Source organism: Lactuca virosa, chromosome 3, assembly GCF_052849685.1.
Source record: "Lactuca virosa cultivar CGN04683 chromosome 3, Lactuca_virosa_CGN04683_v6, whole genome shotgun sequence".
NCBI classification, from domain to species: domain Eukaryota; kingdom Viridiplantae; phylum Streptophyta; class Magnoliopsida; order Asterales; family Asteraceae; genus Lactuca; species Lactuca virosa.
The window spans coordinates 434,641,792-434,658,327 of record NC_136428.1 but is presented as its reverse complement, the minus strand read 5'-3'; the positions used below and the strand labels follow the sequence as shown (position 1 = coordinate 434,658,327).

General features: G+C 38.3%; 4 protein-coding genes across 4 annotated transcripts in view; all 4 read right to left on the bottom strand.

Annotated features, from left to right (window-relative positions):
- The window catches only part of LOC145165086 (protein CURVATURE THYLAKOID 1A, chloroplastic-like), an 82,065-nt gene extending 81,617 nt beyond the window's left edge, over positions 1-448 (bottom strand). The window contains exon 1 of the mRNA XM_079083715.1: positions 440-448. Coding sequence (XP_078939841.1) covers positions 440-448 — 9 coding nt within the window. The remainder of the gene's footprint in view (positions 1-439) is intronic.
- Positions 449-1,034: 586 nt separating this feature from the next.
- Positions 1,035-2,104, bottom strand: LOC145163233 (protein CURVATURE THYLAKOID 1A, chloroplastic-like). The gene is made up of 4 exons (XM_079082088.1): positions 1,905-2,104; positions 1,339-1,552; positions 1,205-1,258; positions 1,035-1,100 (listed from the first exon to the last, which is right to left on the bottom strand). The coding sequence occupies exons 1-4, from the start codon at positions 2,069-2,071 to the stop codon at positions 1,035-1,037; spliced, it is 501 nt and encodes a 166-aa protein (XP_078938214.1). The 5' UTR covers positions 2,072-2,104.
- Positions 2,105-9,311: 7,207 nt separating this feature from the next.
- LOC145163232 (protein CURVATURE THYLAKOID 1A, chloroplastic-like) lies at positions 9,312-10,000 on the bottom strand. The gene is made up of 3 exons (XM_079082087.1): positions 9,801-10,000; positions 9,650-9,721; positions 9,312-9,549 (listed from the first exon to the last, which is right to left on the bottom strand). The coding sequence occupies exons 1-3, from the start codon at positions 9,984-9,986 to the stop codon at positions 9,475-9,477; spliced, it is 333 nt and encodes a 110-aa protein (XP_078938213.1). The 5' UTR covers positions 9,987-10,000; the 3' UTR covers positions 9,312-9,474.
- Positions 10,001-12,108: 2,108 nt separating this feature from the next.
- Positions 12,109-13,561, bottom strand: LOC145167874 (protein CURVATURE THYLAKOID 1A, chloroplastic-like). Its single transcript, XM_079087143.1, has 5 exons — positions 13,349-13,561; positions 12,802-12,896; positions 12,589-12,696; positions 12,439-12,510; positions 12,109-12,320 (listed from the first exon to the last, which is right to left on the bottom strand). The coding sequence occupies exons 1-5, from the start codon at positions 13,491-13,493 to the stop codon at positions 12,255-12,257; spliced, it is 486 nt and encodes a 161-aa protein (XP_078943269.1). The 5' UTR covers positions 13,494-13,561; the 3' UTR covers positions 12,109-12,254.
- Positions 13,562-16,536: the final 2,975 nt, after the last annotated feature.

Sequence of the window (16,536 nt, the reverse complement as noted above, 5' to 3'; positions counted from 1 at the left end):
TTTGGATCACCAATAACAATATAATCCTCACCTTAAAAAAATCAAAGGTATATATATATATATATATATATATATATATATATATATATATATATATATATATATATATATATATATATATATATATATATATATATATATATATATATATATGAAGGTTACTTTACTGGACTTAATTAATATATCAGATATAAATATTGTCATTTAATATTATAACAATTTGTACATTACTTGTCTCGTACAGAAGAATAGTACATTGTAATGTTTGGGACATTGAAATATGATAATAAAAGTTTTCTCCCTTCTTGTGTTCTCCTTATTCGTTTGCTAGAATTTGTCTAACTTTTACCGCTTCTGTCTTTCATGATACGTGGAGGTTGTCAAAACCTATAATGTATCATTATTCCACTATGTATTTATCCATGTTTTACTTGATGACCTTTGCCATCTTCTCATGCAAGTTTTTTAAAGTTTATCAGCCTCTTTATTCGGGCACATCACTTAATTATCTGTTGCGGGTTAATGTTTTATATGCAGGTAGCTTATGTTGAGACCTTTCAGTGTAGACATGGTCATAGAAAATTTTATTTTATATATTTATTTCTATTTGTCTTTTTATTTTCTTTTTCATTTTTACCGGAAAGTAATTTATGACAGTAGCGACCCATCGTTCATTATGTATTGCCAACCATCCTATACCTCCCCTTATCCAATTTATATGGAACTGGGTAAGTGTTGTCTAAAATTGCATATGGGTTTCTTAAAAAGGGTCTTCTAGTGATAAGTCGAAGGACATATCCAAATATTTCAATTGTAAAGTAGTATGTCATCAAAGAAGACCAAAACAAATTTTCTAGGGATAAGTCGAAGGACATATCCAAATATTTCAATTGTAAAGTAGTATGTCAGCAAAGAAGACCAAAACAAATTTTCTAGGGATGGTTAAAGATATAATTCATAAGGCTTTGGAACAATCTTATGGGCATACATGACTACTTAGACAAAATTTATAGAATAATTAACAATCATATAGTTTACTCGGTCCTTGCAATCGTCTTCTTAATCCACTCAATACATGTTGCTAACTCATTTTTGCCAGACTGAAATATATAAAATATAAAATTCCCAAACATTAGCACGCCTTTTCAAATAAGATGTGGCAAAACCCTACATTCTTCTTATATTCAAGTTGCAAGAAATTTACCTTGAAAAGAAGATACCGGTAGACAAACCATCCGGTATATCCAAGTCCTACCAACTCCAAAAATCTTTGGGGGTTGTGACAATATAATAAAAACTATATTAGAAAACAAGATTTCAAGACCACAATATACAAACAACGTCTAGAAAGCATACCAATGACACTGAGTTGAAAACACCAACAAGGATTGAAGATATCCATATGGCAACAACTGCTCCTCCTCCATAAACAACAACTGTCGACTTGTTTTCAAGTGCATTCCACTTTTCCTTCAAGTCATTGAACAATTCATTAGCATCTGGAGCAAATGACGCATCTTCTGAGGCCTTGATCTGGAACATAAATGATCTTCTCGACCATGGTAACACGAAGAAAGTGCTGTGAATTTTCATTGGGTATTGATAAATGTGTCAGTTTTTACAAATTCAATGACAAATGTCACAACATTGAGGATGAAAGAGCGAGAAAATTGCCGCCAAAAGGAGTGAAACTCCAAAATAGGTCACATTACCTGAGTTTCATCGTATACAAAACACACATGTAAACGAAACAACACTCATAATTGAAACCAGTTACTTGAAGTTCTAATTGAGGAGCTCAATATAGATCTGACGAAGAGTCTAAAATAGAAATCTAAACATAGATTTGGCCGATTGCTAACTTCTAGACTACATGTCAACGAAATGCTCCAGAGAAGTAGTACTGACTTCTAACTATAAAGTTACCTGACACATGTTTGATCAAAGACGAAAACGAACGAGTTGGAAGGTATGGTAACACCGAGCAAGGAACATAGAGGGTGGTAGGAAGCTGAGGTAACCCAACGGCGGTGGCCGGCGAGGAAGTTGTTGCCGCAAAAGCCGTCGCCATTTTCAAAAAATCTTGCTATTCAGCCGACCACAACTTTATCTGCTATCGAGACTCATCTTTTTCCTTTTCTTTTTAGCATTTGTTGGTGAAAAAAACAATTGATTCTTGATGTGACACGTGGAAAAAAGGCAACTTTTGATTGGTTAACTTTGTATCTTCGTAATCCACGTTTGATATGTTCCTCAGTATTGGGCTTGTACTAAATTAGAAAGGTCAGGTGTGCGCCAACATGTACTTTTGTACTACTGAATTGTGGTAGGTTCTGTAACTTGTGTTTGATTAAAAAGAACTCCAAATATTTTGATAATCAATCATTGTAAAAAAAATAATAATTAATATTCTACTATTATAATAAAAATTAGACTACAAGAAGAACTCCGCACTTGGGGTGCACCGCCCTAGTGAACAAGGTGTTGTTTGTTTTTTTTAAACAAAAATTTATGAAGTGTGCGGACCATCTCTGCAACCCTCTGCGGTAGAAGAGGTGGACCAAACGGCTGCAGACTGTAATAAGAAGCGTGTTTGTTTTTCTAACATTTGCATGCTGCTGCAGATATTAAAAAATTAAAATAAACTGATTTTATAAACCGAAATAGTTTTTTAATACCGAAAAATTAATAATGTATGACATTTCAGCAAGAATTTATGATATTTCCACAAAAAATAATGATATTTAAACAAAAAAAATAAAGATATTTTAGCAAAAAATAATTATATTTCATCAAGAAATTATCATTATTCAATATAAAAATCGAAAAAAAAAAATTCAGCAAGAATAAATAAAGAAAACCGAAAAAAAAGGGTAAAATAAGATTTCAGCAACATACAATCAAGATTTCAGCAAGAAAGAAGAAGAAGAAGAGGTTGGAAGAGGCTGGAAGAGGCAATCAAGATTTACCATAAACCATTCCCATTGAATGGCAAGAGTAACCGGACAGTGACGAACGCAAGACAAAACCTTAGTAGTGGCACGTCGGAAAATTTATATTACATAGGAAATTTTCCAAAAAAAATTAAACCGTGCTTTAAAATTTGAGGGATTGCACCGACCATCCCGAGAACCCCTTATATCTGCCAGTGGAGGCGGAGGCGCTTTGCCATGCTATTACTATGCACCACTTCCTCCGATCTTAGTTTTTTTTAAGTATGGGCTTAAGTTCATGGGTTTTTTGGGCTTAGTGCTAAGCTACTACACAAAGTTGCTAGGAGAAGCTGCAAAATTGCAGGCTACTAACATCACGGGTTTTCCATTCTTGGCCATGTTCAGTTGTTTAGTTCTACAACTATTGATCTTTTTGTTAATAACCTCAAAATCATATCACAAGTATATAACTTCATCAAAAAGGCCTAGTGCTAAGCTACTACGCAAAGTTGCTAGGAGAAGCTGCAAAGTTGCAGGCTACTAACGTCACGAGTTTTCCATGCTTATCCATGTTCAGTTCTACAACTATTGATCTTTTTGATAATAACCTCAAAATCATATCACAAATATATAACTTCATCAATTCGTTCATTTTAAAGTTTGGTGCACTACTTGCACTCATCTTCCTTCTCAACATAAACTACTTCCAGCAATGTCTGATCATTTACCAAATGCAACTCTCTGTAGATTAGCAGTGAGCATTTAGACTGAACCGGACCAGACCGAATCTTGGATCGGATCGGTTTAAGAGAAATTGGTGTACTTGTTAGACCGATACAACTTTAGGTGAACATGGTACAACTCGTTAAATCCTACCGAAATTTAGTTTATCTATTAAGACTGTAGGGTGAGTATTTGGACTGAAACGTACTGGTACCGAAACTAGACCAAACTAAATCTTGGACCAGACTTGTTTTGTAGAAATTGGTGGACATTGGACCAGACCTATTGAGGCTAAATTTTTTGGTTCGGTCTCGTCTAGAAGTCTAAATGTTCACCCTTACTGTAACACCCATAAAAATTGAGCCAAATTAAAACATTTTAATTCATTCAAAAACCATTAAGTTCATACATCTCGTTTTCAAAATAGTTTAAACATCAGAGTATCCCCCAGAACCATATCACATAAATCATAAAACATGAGGAGCGGTACGATCACGCCTTCGCCTTGCCACGATCTCCTGAAGTACCTGAAACAATACACTGAAACTGTAAGCCCGAAAGCTTAGTGAGTTACCCCCAAAATACCAACCACACATAAACATACTCATAACATATCACAAATAGAACAGCCATGCACATCGGGTCTACTGTGTGACTGGTCCGCCCGCACCGGGCCTTCAGTCCACCTGGTCCACCCTCCGAATCTAGCCATGTACATCGAGTCTACAGTGTGATTGGTCCGCCCGCACCGGGCCTTCAATCCACCTGGTCCACTCTCTGAGTCTACAGTATGACTGGTCCACCCACACCGGGCCTTCAGTCGGCCTGGTCCACTCTCCGAGCCTCGGCACGTCTGGTCCGCCCTCTTGGGGCCTTCAGCCTATCCGGACCGCTTGCTGGGCCTTCGGAATATCCGGTCCGCCCTGGGTATGTTGGCCTACATCACAAAGCAGGACCCGCCTCAACCCAACCCCCGTCAAACAACCATGTGCACATAAACAATCAATCTCATAACAAATCCTTACCTAGACAAACAGTCTAACAGATCACATAGCATATCAACATCCTAACCAGGATTCCGACCTAACCGGTCACTAGCATAACATTACCCTATATACCGGGTACCGACCTTAACCAGGTCACTAACATAACACCATCCTAAATACCAGGATGCAGATCTAGCAAAGCAATAACATAACAACAATACCCGGATTTCCATCCGATAAAGGGCCGGCCTTGGTGTCGTAGACCCTGTCAATATAGTGAGGATAACTCACCTGCAATTGCCGACTGAAGAGATACGACCAAGCTGCTCCGACCACCGACATGAACTTCACCACAGCACACTACCAAAGAACCAATACCATAATTACCAAAATACCCATGGAAGTCAAACTGACCAACTCTTGGTCAAAGTTAAAGTCCTCAGTCAAAGTCAACCTTCCTGGTTGACTCTACTCGCCGAGTCAACCTGTCGACTCGTCGAGTCCTTATACTCAGAAAGACTCCCATAACACGACTCAACTCGCCGAGTCAACCCGTCGACTCGTCGAGTTCAACGATCTCGGAATCCCATCCTGCCCAACTCACTGAGTCGCCAACCGACTCACTGATTCGAGGCTTAACCAGAAGAGGTTAGGGTTTCGCGACCAGACTCGCCGAGTCCAAGAACAGACTCGCCGAGTCCCAGGCAATCTTCAACAGACTCGCCGAGTTGTTCTTCCAACTCGTCGAGTCCAAGGCAATCTTCATACAACTCGTCAAGTACACCCATGTGACTCGCCGAGTCTCTCGAGTTCTCAATCCATACAGTGGCTTTTCGAGCCATGCAGGGGCTCCAATCCCTATATCCACTCTTCTACAGTCTAACCCTCACATAAAGTTGCAAACTTTACGTGAGACCAAGGAGATATAGGCCCAAAACACATTAGGGCTAGGGTTAAGGACTAGGGGGCTTCACCAACAACTCTTAGACAGATACTTTATGACATTCTGGACCAGCTCAAGTCTAGATCTGAGGTAGCAACCTCAGATCTACCCTCCAAACCCGAAATAACCTTCAATCATACCAAAAATGCCCCAAATCTCAAACAATAATAGATCTAGACGCAAAAGAGCCCAAGCAACAGATTATTACCTCCAATATAAGCTCTAACTGAAGTAGATCCCGGATCTACACCACTCCTTTGCAGAAAGCCTCTTGCTCTTCAAGCCTCTTTTCAAGATTTCCTCCTCCAAAGCTCTATTCTCTCTAATAATGGAGGCTCACTTGATTTCTAGGTTTTACCGGCTCTCAAGAGTGGTAAGGAGGCTGAGGAAGGGATATAACATTCTTTATATAGGGCACAACCCCCGGGATTAGGGTTTTCTCCCTTCAGTACTAACTCGTCGAGTCCCAGCCTCCGACTCGGCGAGTTGGCCACTTATTCCGCGACCCAAAACCCGCTCCGACTCGGCGAGTAAGCGGACCTACTCGTCGAGTCCCTTTCCTAAATTTACACTTTTGGCCCTTCATTGAACAATTGAAATTTGGGGTGTTAGAACTCTCCCCTACTTAAATTAGGCTTCGTCCTCGAAGCCTACTGCAGTATACGCCTCAGAACGAACCCTTTGCATTGCAGACTCCGACTTCTCAATCAACTCATGCTCTTACAAACCCTACTTCTGCATCTATCTTAAAATGGCTTATTCTCACGTGGCACCCGTGCCACTATTCCAAGCCGACCATCGGCCTTTCAACTCAATAGTACCACGTATCACCCGATGATACTATCCCTTCATATCAGGGACACACTTCTGCGCCCTGCAACGCTAGATTCTACAAACACCCACTAAGCTCTGCTAAGAAACTAATCCGTCTTCCTTTGCCCAAAATTGGCGATAACCCTGATAACTTACATCCTAGAACAAATCCTCATGATGGAATACCCCATATTGGAATACCTCGACATACATAACTCAAGCCTACAACCATACTCAGAACTAAGGACTTGTCCTTACGTCACCCTCGGACCCTTCGGTTCGACACAACGGAGTGCAACCCACTCACACCTCCCTATCACGATCTCTAGGTCCTTGACCTCCGACTGTAATATCCTTATACAGTCCTCCGCACCAGTCCAGACTACTCCCGAGTCTGTTAACCTGTTGTCTCACCTTCCTCTGTCCCAATCTCCAATCTGGAACCACTTTCCTCCTCCTCTTCCAAGGAGACTGAAAACATGCCTGCGCATCATCCAACATTGCCACAACCTCAACGGGCATCCAACCCGTATGTGCTTCCATATATCTGGTACAATTCCAATGCTCACTACCAAGCACTTTCGATCATCGATTTACTCCATTGCCTTCATTTCAGAGGACCCAAACTCCTTCCGGAGCTACATACCTTCCCTTTCCAGGAAGTCTACTCAACAACCCTTACCACACCTATAAGTGCCACAGAGCTAAACTCCACTCTACACTATCCATGTAGAGCAACTGCTATTTTCGAACTCCCACATACTCCGAATCTGATCACGTAACTAACAAGGCCCACACACGGCCTCCAGCCAACTTCATCATCATGATCAATACTTGGGGCCAGACCATATCAATTACTATTGCATGGCGACACATTCACTCATTCTCCGCATACAGATCCACTAACACATACAGAGTCTTCAGCATGACTGGACCGCCTTTCCAGGCCTTCAGCCTATCTGGACCACTCTCAGAACCTTTAGCATGTCTGGACCGCCCTTTTGGGCCTTCCGCCTGTCTGGACCGTTCCCCGAGCCTTCGGTCTGACTGATACACCGTCTGGCCTTCAGTCTATCCGGACCGCTCAAAACTGTCGTACTTCACCCTGAACCATCCCTTCCGGGAATCTCTCTCATGCAGTCTGTTCTAACCCTCTTGGGGTTCCGAACTCCAGTTCCGTTCCCGGAATCCTTTCCATGGCCTAAACCCAGGCCTTACAACAATCAGTCACCTTTTTTCGAAAACCATGGTCTGTGCTCCGCCCCACTTGTCTACCACTTGCTCTCACCGATCCACACCCTCAGCTAAACACTGCTGAAATCTAAACAACTAACCATCCTTGGATGCATGTCGTTTCACCGGAGAATTTTCCAATTCTCCCCCACTTAGTGCACCGACTACTAACCACCGATGCCCAAAACCGGCATAGCTCAATCACCCTTACTCCATATATTCCCTCTTAACCACGAACTGGCTCCCTCGGGAGTGAGTAACCTTCATCGAATAACCCTTCCGCCATCATACACCCGAACTCCAGGAAAGTTGAATCTCAGTTGAACACTTCTCACATCGTAGGTGCCATACTCAACAAAGATATCATATACCCGACCTTCCGATCATCTATCCTCTTGGATGCTAACCATCTACAACTCCTAACTACTAAGATCCTCAATCATACTACGAAACATGCGGAACAAAGCAGACAGATTACAATACCACATAATCAACAAGATAACAAGATATCATAATGGAAACATACCCGCAGTTGCATCTGGCTCTGCCTTGACCTCCTCTGCTGTAAGCTGGAATGCGCGTCCCTGAGTCCTCGGAGGCTCCGCTCCACCCTGACCCCCGCCAGTAATCCTCAAAGTGGCCGGTGCTGGAGCCTGCACCGATCCTGCAGCAAACTGTGGGCAGTTGGCTCTCAAGTGTCCAACCTGATGGCAGTGATAATAAATCCTCATATCCTGTACCGGGGAGTAAGCGGACCTACTCGTCGAGTCCCTTTCCTAAATTTACACTTTTAGCCCTTCATTGAACAATTGAAATTTGGGGTGTTACACTTACTACCAACAACTTGTTGGGAAGATAAAGTTTTTGGTCCACACCATGCCAGATTTGGCTTTTTTCAGTTCAACATTTAAGCCAGTTTAACAAAACACCTTCTCAAGCTCATTTCACAACTGCTCTATATGTTTTGAAGTATCTTAACGGCACCTTATCATAGGCTTTATACTTCAACAATTAATCATCTTTCAAATTAGAAGCGTATTGTGATTCTGACGGGGCTTCATGCCCAATCACCAAAAAATCAATTAGTGGGCATTTTATAACTTTTGGTGACACTCTTATTTGATGGAAATCAAATAAGCAGGTCACAATTTCTTTATCCTCGACGAAGCTGAGTATCAATCCATGCGATGAGTGTGTGCAAATCTTGCATGGCTAAGTAGATTGTTTCATGAATTGGGTATCTTCGATATCATTCCTATTGCTTTACATTGTGATAACATGGAAACAATCTACATAACATCTAATTCAATGTCTCATGAACGTATAAAGCACATTGAACTAGATTGTCATTTTGTAAGAGAGAAAGTCATAGGTGGTCTAATTCGATTAGCTCATGTTTCTAGTTTTGATCAAAAAGATGATATATTCGATTAGCTCATGTTTCTACTTTTGATAAAAAAAAAGATGATATATTGACTAAACAACTCAATAGAGTTCAACATTCTATGGCAAGATCCAAGCTTGGTGTTGGTAATTGCTCTAAAGCTTGAGAGAGAGGGGGGGTGTTAGTCAAGCTAAATGACGAGTTATTTACAAGGTGTTTTGATCGTCGATTTCCTATGCATATATCTTTATAGCTTCTTCATGTTGAATAATAGAGAATTCATTTGAATCGTTACATTTCCTCTATTTTTCTTTCTTTCATTACAATAGTATCTCATCAAGGAAGACCAAAACATATTTTCTCAGGAATGGTTGAAGATATCATTCATAAGGCTTTGGAATAATCTTATTGGCATACATGCATGACTACTTACACAAATTTTATAAGAAAATTTAACAATCATATAGTTTCCTCGGTCCCTGCAATCTTCTTCTTTATCCACTCAATATCCGTTGCTAACTCATTTATGCTAAACTGAAATTAAAAAAAAATCTAATAATATCATAATGCCTTTTCAAGATAAAATGTGGTTAAACCCTACATTCTTCTTCTATTCAAGTTGCAAGAAAATTACCTTGAAGAGAAGATATCGGTAAACAAACCATTTGGTATATCCAAGTCTTACCGACTCAAAAATATTTGGAATCTGTGACAATATAATAGAAACTATATTAGAAAACAAGATTTCAAGACCACAATATACAAACAAGATATCGAAAGCATACCAATGACACTGAGTTGAAAACACCAACAAGGATTGAAGATATCCAGATTGCAACAACTGCTCCTCCTCCATACACAACAACTGTCGACTTGTTTTCAAGTGCATTCCACTTTTCCTTCAAGTCATTCAACAATTCATTAGTATCTAGAGCAGATGACGCATCTTCTGAGGCCTTGATATGGAACATAGATGATCTTCTCGACCTTGGTAACACGAAGAAAGTGCTGTGAATTTTCATGGGGTATTGATAAATGTGTCAGTTTTTATAAATTCAATGACAAATGTCATAAGATTGATGATGAACGAGAGAGAAAAATGCAGCCAAAAGGAGTGAATCTCTAAAATCAGGTTGTTATATATAAAACCCAAAAGAAATAAATTGTGTTTTCTTAGTACTCAAACACGACAGAAACAAGAAGATAAGAAAATGACTTTTCTAACTATGCATTGAAGGAAAGCAATGAGAAAAGATACTCTGATCATGTTATTCATTTGGAAAAGAGGCCTATATATAGCCTTAGTACATCACGTGGAAACAAAGAAAGAAAACAATAAAATACTAGCTAACCTAAAGAACCAGTAAAGGTATAACTATTCCCAACGTGCCCCTTGCAATTCTCCAACATACACAATTTTATGAACCGGTCAAACCCCTCTACCCATTCTTATTTATTCAATCTCTAAAATCTCTTTATAAAGGAACATTCAATACTTATGAATTCTAGCCATGCATGTGACTACCAAACCGATTAAACCAACAATCACCCCTTAATCGATTTGTGTTTCCCACTAGATAACAGCAATGCCTGCTCCTCCTCAATTATATTTACCTCTTGTTTTTCCCACTTAGGACATTCATTGTTGTAGTGACCAAATACACCACATTTGTAACATCTCACGTGACTTTTATCCCGTAGGAAACGTTCACTGTCATCCCGATTTTTTCCAGACCTACACCTATTCCCCGACCACGTCCAAAGCCATACCGATTGGAACCTCCATTGCCACAATGCCTACAAACTTGTGATCTTTCTTCACTAGTCAACAATAAACCACCTTGAACGTCCTCTGTTGTGCCAAACAGAACACGCGCATAAGTTTTTTACTCTGAAGAATTCTAAAAAACAAACAACTGCGAGATCAAAAGTGTTGCGCATGTACTGCGCCGCGCAACAATTAGATGTCTGAAGAAGTTTTTTACAAAAAAACAAACAACACCTAAGTGTGGCAAGAGAACATGGTTCCCATTCCAAACCTTTTTTTGCTTATTAATATTTTTTTCCTTCTTTGTTGTTTTCTCTCTTTTCCTTCCTTTCTTGCTATATTTTTTTTTACCATAAACCATTCCCATTGAATGATAAGAGTAACCGGACTGTGACGAACGCAAGACAAAACCTTAGTAGTGGCACGTCGGAAAATTTATATTACATAGGAAATTTTCCAAAAAAAATTAAACTGTGCTTTAAAATTTGAGGGATTGCACCGACCATCCCGAGAACCCCTTATATCTGCCAGTGGAGGCGGAGGCGCTTTGCCATGCTATTACTATGCACCACTTCCTCCGATCTTAGTTTTTTTTTAAGTATGGGCTTAAGTTCATGGATTTTTTGGGCTTAGTGCTAAGCTACTACGCAAAGTTGCTAGGAGAAGCTGCAAAATTGCAGGCTACTAACATCACGGGTTTTCCATGCTTGGCCATGTTCAGTTCTACAACTATTGATCTTTTTGGTAATAACCTCAAAATCATATCACAAATAGATAACTTCATAAATTCTTTCATTTTAAAGTTTGGGGCTTTATTGATTTCTTAATAACGACCATTGGTTTGGTTATTCCATGGAGTTATGGCACTACTTGATGGATACTCCGTTCTTGTAACAAGAAGTTGAAATCAAAAAACACTTTTCGGTTTTCGTTTCCCACTCGAACCACAAGGATGAGATGGTTTGCAAGGAGGAAGACTCACAATCCAATTGCAATGACCCATACGCGCGGTAGATCCAAAGCCCATCAATGTGAGGCATAAGCATGTGATTTAGGCCCTAGTCCACATTAATGAGTAATCGGCCGGAAGGAAGAATGAATGGAGCATATTTAGTTTATATACTCCATTGGTGCACTGTTCCATGTTTCTATTACTCCTTTCATTTTTGCTTATGTTTAGGACCTAATTGCAGTTTTAAAATCAATCTAGAAAATTGCTCCAAATTCTCTTATCTTCTTTAATTCTTGAGAGATTAGTCATCTCGAATTCAGATCAATCTTATTACTATCCTGACAATGAAGACAAATACCTATAAGAAGCTATATATGAACTTAAATCTTGTATTCTCTCGGCTCCAATGCACACACAATCATATTGCCAAACACACTACTTAGTACTTACACAAATGTTATATGAAAAATTGAAGAAAGCATATCATATATATTACATGTAGAAACCTATACACCTAATTTACTCGGTCCCTGCAATCTTCTTCTTTATCGACTCAATATCTGTTGCCAACTCTTTTCTGCTAGACTGAAATATATAAAATATAAAATTCCCAAAACATCAGTATGTAAGCCTTTTCAAGATAAAATGTGGCTAAACCCTACCTTCATTCTTCTAATATTCAAATTGCAAGAAATTTAATTACCTTGAACAGAAGGTATCGGTACACAAACCATCCGGTATATCCAAGTCCTACCAACTCAAAGATCTTTGGAAGCTATAGAAAACATTAGAAACCAGATTTAGAAAAACAACAACTCAAAAACACCATGCCAACAAGATATGTAACACCTACCAATGGCACTGAGTTGACTGCACCAATAAGGATTGAAGATATCCAAATTGCAACAACTGCTCCTCCTCCATAGACTATAACTGTTGACTTGTTTTCAAGTGCATCCCACTGTAAAAAATTTCATAAAGGAAACCAATATTGTATCAGAAACAGACAGTGATAAGTAGATAATTACAAAATAATTGAGCATATATGTGTTTCTTGAATCTTCACCTTTTCCTTCAAGTCATTGAACAATTCATTAGCATCTGGAGGAGATGATGCATCTTCTGAGGCCTTGATCTTCGACAGAGATGACCTTCTTGATACTAGCAATTTACAACTTACATATCAAATGCTATCGAGCTTTATAGTACAGAAAACACACATATCTAAAAGAAACAACACGTGTAATGGCTGGAACCCCAAAGTTCCGGATTAAACTGAATACTAGTTTCAACATTGATATGAATTTGCTTCAGATTGAACACCAAAGGTTTCTAATTTAGTGACCTTTTACGAGGTTTAGTGAAGTACACTGTCAAATGTATCTAGAAACGTAAAACAACCCATGTTGGTTTTGAAGTTGAAAGATTTATTGTGTTCACTAATTGCATAACAGCTTACGACAAATTCAAATCTACGAGGAAGTAGTTTACGTGAAGTTGTCATTGAGAACCTCAAAATCGATCGAAAATCCAGCTCACATACTAACTTGTAAACAATATGCTCGATGAAATGCCTCAGAGAACAACAATAGTAGCACTGACAATAAAGTTACCTGAAACCTGTTTGATCGAAGTGGAAAACGAACGAGCTGGAAGGTGTGGTAACGATGAGCAACGGGCAGCGGTGGTGCTAGGAAGACGAGGTAACACGACGGCGGTGGCCGCCGAGGGAGTTGCTGCCGCAAACGCCGTCGCCATTTTCAAAAAATATTCCTATTCAGCCGACCTCAACTTTTTCTGCTATCCACACTCGTCTCTCTCCTTTTCTCTTTAGCTTTTGTTGGATTCTTGCTTTGCCACGTGGAGAATTGGAGCATTTTGATTGGTTAAGTTTCTATCTTCGTAATCCACGTTTGATCGGTTCCTCTGCATTGGGCTTTTAGTAAAATAGAATAATAGATAGGTCAGGTGTGTGGCAACAGGTACTTTAGTATCGGTGTGTTGGGTTGTGTGTGATTCAAAATGTTATTTTTTTTTCCCAAAACTTTTATTAAATAATTGGGGTTATATTTGATTTATTTTTTATTTAGACTTAAAAAAATTACTTGGAGTTTATTTAATATCCTATTTATTATTATTATTTTGGACTAATCTTGTTGGTGTTTTTTTCCGAATTAAATATCAAATTTATTTTATTGCTTGAAAAAGTACATTGTAATTTTTTTATTATTTTTGAAAAAACCATCAACTTTATATTTTATTCCGAAAAACATCTCAACCTTTTAAATGCTTCCAAATAAATCTTCAACTTTTTTTAGGTTTTCTCGAAAAATTCACATTTTATAATTTCTTTTGGTAAAATATGACTAAACGGGCCTGACCGAAAAAAAAAATAAAAAAATACAATGTAATTTTCAGGCAAAAAAAATTTGAGGTTTAATCTAGAAAAAACACAAAATATAAGGTCTTTTTTAAATTAACCCTTTTATTTTTATTTTTTTTCAAAATAAACTCAATTTTAACCTGTTTCTCGTTATTTTATTAACGAAGTCAGTTACCAACATGTAACATATTATCCACTAACTGACGTGCGTCCTAAGCATTGATCGTCAAAAACAATAATTGATTCTACAACTCTAGATCACATTTATGTTTTGTATTCTTCTACATATACACAACAATGGGTCTCCTAAAATGACTTCTTTTTCAAGCATTATGAACATAAACTTAGTAATCATGTTGAAATTGAATTTTGTTATTGTCAGGATGAAGCTTCTCTATTTACCTTATGTCTTAAGGTTGTTTTCACAAGATTCAGTATGTTTTCAAAGGCTGGCCTAAGGCTATTTTCATAAGGTTTAATAGAATTTTTATTTTAGGAAAAAAGATACATTAGCCCAGCAATATATTTCGAATTTATCCATTCAATCCCTTAACTTATTTGTATGCATTATGAGGGAAGAAAGTTGTTTTTGTTGGGTCTATATGGTCCTTTTTTGAAGAAATGAAGGGGTTAGCTGGTAACTTCCTTGCCACATCATTTAATTGGTCTACGTTGGGTTTTCAATTTCACCGTCGTCGCATCCCCAACATCTATTGTTAAATTTTAGAAGAAAACCCTAACCAGACATCATGTCTTACTCGAATCTGACAATGTGGATATCTTCAAAACCCTCATCACTCGATTCATCTGCCCTCTCCTTCAGATAGTTCATCAGCCCAGTTCAAATCCCAATTCCAATCCATCAATTTCAAATTCTAGACCTTCTTCTTCCTCGATTAATTGCAGTTCGAATAAGTTTGTGGTCATATAGAATCAGTGAAGAACACCCGCAAAATCACTGAAATACTCTTTCATCTACCCATAACATATGTCATTTCGACCAATCAATTGTATCAATGGGTTTATAACAAGCTAATAAGAGGTTGTGTGTAGATCTTGATAAGAAGATCAGACAGATTGTAACACCCGAGTCGCCAGGTTTGAAGTTAATGATTTAATATGTTTTAATTCAATTAAAAGGTGATTGAGGGTTTGTGAGTACGCTGGGCGTACACTAGGTACACACGATGTACTCCTTAGATGCACGTCATCGGGGTGATCCCGGTATACGCTGGGCGTACCCATGCGTACGATGGTCATACTCAAGCCATGGGTAAACCCTAATTTTTAGGGTTTGCTGTGACATCCCCAAATTCATGGTCATTTTAAAAAATTTATTAATGCTTATTTGAAAATCAGAGTATTCACTTTAAAGAATAATAGTGCGGAATTTGTTCCCAGAAAACGTGATAAATATATTATCAAAGCATTTCCGAAGAAATGTATTTTGTTTATATTAAAACTTTAGGATGTCATCGTCAATACAAAAAATAAGCATAAACAGACCTTACATTTATTTACACTAGTGATTTACATCTCCTTTAATCTCTCAGTATAATGTAGCTTGGTATCGATACCTGTGATACTAATAAATTGAGTGGGTCAGATTAGGAAACCAGGTAAGTACATAGGGTTTTCAACCCACAATAATATAGTTAATGTGTTTCTTCACGTAATTCATGTCAAACAATTAACCCGATTACCCATCCCCATTTTCCTCATTTAAATTTCCGTAAAGACTCATCCTAAGGTTCATCTCCTACATCGTATTTACCTCTCATCTCCTTACATCGCATTTTCTTATATATTTTTCCTAAGGATCATCGCCTACATTGCATAGACAGTACTGATTCGGGGGTTACTCCCTCAATACGTGTCTAGTAAGGGTTAGAGTATCATTGCATGAATACGTAGTTACAACATCGCCTAAACTCGTAATTCATAGTAAGGGTTAGAGTATCATTGCATGAATACGTAGTTACAAAAGCGCCCGAACTCGTAATTCATCACCTACAAATTATGAGCCTGTTGGTGTTTCCACATGACTTTCTAGAATAGTCTATGGTCGCCATCTATACTCTGGTAGATGACTACATCGCCATATCGCCACATCGCCGGTCAAGGTTATGGTATCTCCTCTCATCTCACATCACCTATTTATCATCACCTATCTATTATCACCTAATTATCATCACCTTTCTATCATCACCTATCTCTCATCACCCGTTGCTACCCAATATATATTTATAAGTATAAAAATGCGTATACAGTTTAAATCACATAAACAAGTATAAATCGTTCATCTAACATAGATATCAAGAACACATATAATATGCACACATAGCACGTAATTTATATTAAATACTTCATATCTATGTGTAAGATGAAGGTAACTATGCACTCACTTGTTAAAGTGAT